Source organism: Macaca fascicularis, chromosome 3, assembly GCF_037993035.2.
Source record: "Macaca fascicularis isolate 582-1 chromosome 3, T2T-MFA8v1.1".
Taxonomy (NCBI): domain Eukaryota; kingdom Metazoa; phylum Chordata; class Mammalia; order Primates; family Cercopithecidae; genus Macaca; species Macaca fascicularis.
In genome coordinates this window covers 185,674,851-185,676,884 of record NC_088377.1, presented here as the reverse complement: position 1 = coordinate 185,676,884, position 2,034 = coordinate 185,674,851, and the positions used below count along the sequence as shown (strand labels likewise).

Here is a 2,034-nt window from a genome sequence, read left to right as displayed (position 1 = left end):
TTTCTTGGTCAATAATAGTCTTTAGTACAAACAACCATTGATTATAAGCCTATAAAGGTAAAACAAGACCTTGCGTTGGTATTTTTTCACTGAATTACCTCCGGCACTCAGGAAAAGACATTATGTTCACCTTTTGTAGGTCCTGCACAAAAACATTTTAGTCTTGACAATAACACTTTTCTCAGAATGTTGACTCACACAATTACTGCGTATGATGACTTACGCTACAAATTATTTAAAGTGAGTCTTCAAATGTAAAAATGCATTTTGTTTTAATGGAAGCACCATAACCTTTTATAAAATGTGGATGTGTAAGTACCAGTGGTCTAAGGTAACATCCATAAATAGGTTTATGATTACAAACGATGTGACAAATCAAAACAGCAAGTAGTAATTTTTTTTCGATGATCGTCAGGCTGTAAGAGTGGAGGTGGAAGAAGTGTGGGAAGTTTTATAACAGCAATATCTAACTCCACTGTTCATAAACATAACCCCACATCCCACACCCCATCCAACTCAACCACTCAGCCTCCTACATAACACCCACAGTTCATGTTATGTCGTCTCCTTCCTGGTTGCCAGGACAACATAGTTTACACCTGTGAGATCTGAGTTGGGTGAACACTGAGGTAAAGCTGTTTTCTCTAAGTCATGCTCGTGAGTCAAGTTGCCAACTTTGATGCTAACCCAGAGAATTTCCATAATAGTTTCTGCCAGGCCCCCTTCACCTCTTTATTCCTTAGGCTGTAAATCATGGGGTTCAGCATTGGTGTCAAAATGGCATAAAAGAGAGAGAACAACTTCTCCTGAAGGACAGAGAGACTGGAGTGGGGCTGGATGTAAGTGAAAATGGCCAGGCCATAGCACAGGGCAACCACCGTGAGGTGAGAGGCACACGTGTGGAAGGCTTTCTTTCTTCCCTCTGTAGACTGGATCTTTACAATGGTGGAGATGATCCAGATGTAGGACAAAAGAACCAGGCAGAAGGGTGTCATCAGAAAAACAATGCTAGACACCATGATGGCGGCCTCATTGGAAGAAGTGTCCACACAAGCCAGCCTGATCACAGCTAGGAGTTCACAGGATATATGATCAATAAACTTGTTAGTGCACATGGGCAGATGAAAGGTGATAGCAGTCTGCACAAGAGAGTTGATGAAGCCACTGACCCAGGATGTGATGGCCAACCTAGCACACAGTGCTCCATGCATGATGGCCGAGTATCGCAGGGGGTCACACACAGCCACATAGCGGTCATAGGCCATCACTGCCAGGAGAACAAACTCAATCCCACCTAAGGCCAAGGAGAAAAATAACTGGGCTGCACAGCTCTGGAATGGGATGGATTTATGTTCTGCAAGAAAATGTGCCAACAGCTGAGGGACGATGCTTGTGGCATAGGAGACATCGACAAGGGAGAGGTTGGTAAGAAAGAAATACATGGGAGTGTGGAGTCGGTTGTCCAGTCTGATCAGAAGGACAATGAGACAGTTCTCCAGCATGGTCACCATGTACATGACCAAGAACAGGACAAAGAGGGAGACCTGAGCGTCCCAGTCACTGGACAGGCCGAGGAGAATAAAGTCACTCACCCAAGTCTGGTTATCTGTTCCCATTAAAATATTCAAGGATTATTAATCTGTGAAGGGAGTCAGAAAAAAAACAGAAGCTGTTGAATAACCGTAAGAATAACTTGTTTGAATGCATTCTGTACATGCCAGCCAGCCCTAGGCAGGTACTTCAGGTCATTTATTGGCCAAAATGACAGTCTTGACCCAACATGCATTACATTTACTTTATATCAGAGAGACAAACTGTGGCCTTTACAAGACACAATTTGATGTCAGGGAAGTCAGTTAAATCCTAGAAATGATGCATTGCAACATTAGGAGTTCTACATCTTTACGAACTTACTTCAGATTCCAGGGCAACGAGAGGATTGCAAATGACAACCAGCAGGTAAAATGATAAGCAATGAAGAAGAACATGGTTGGAAAGTTAACAAATTACCTTAAATATGTCAAATAGACTCAT

At 42.7% G+C, this 2,034-nt stretch overlaps 1 protein-coding gene across 1 annotated transcript; it reads right to left on the bottom strand.

Annotated features, from left to right (window-relative positions):
• Positions 1 to 662: 662 nt before the first annotated feature.
• Positions 663 to 1,616, bottom strand: OR2F1 (olfactory receptor family 2 subfamily F member 1). Its single transcript, XM_065541181.1, has one exon. The coding sequence runs from the start codon at positions 1,614 to 1,616 to the stop codon at positions 663 to 665; it is 954 nt and encodes a 317-aa protein (XP_065397253.1).
• Positions 1,617 to 2,034: the final 418 nt, after the last annotated feature.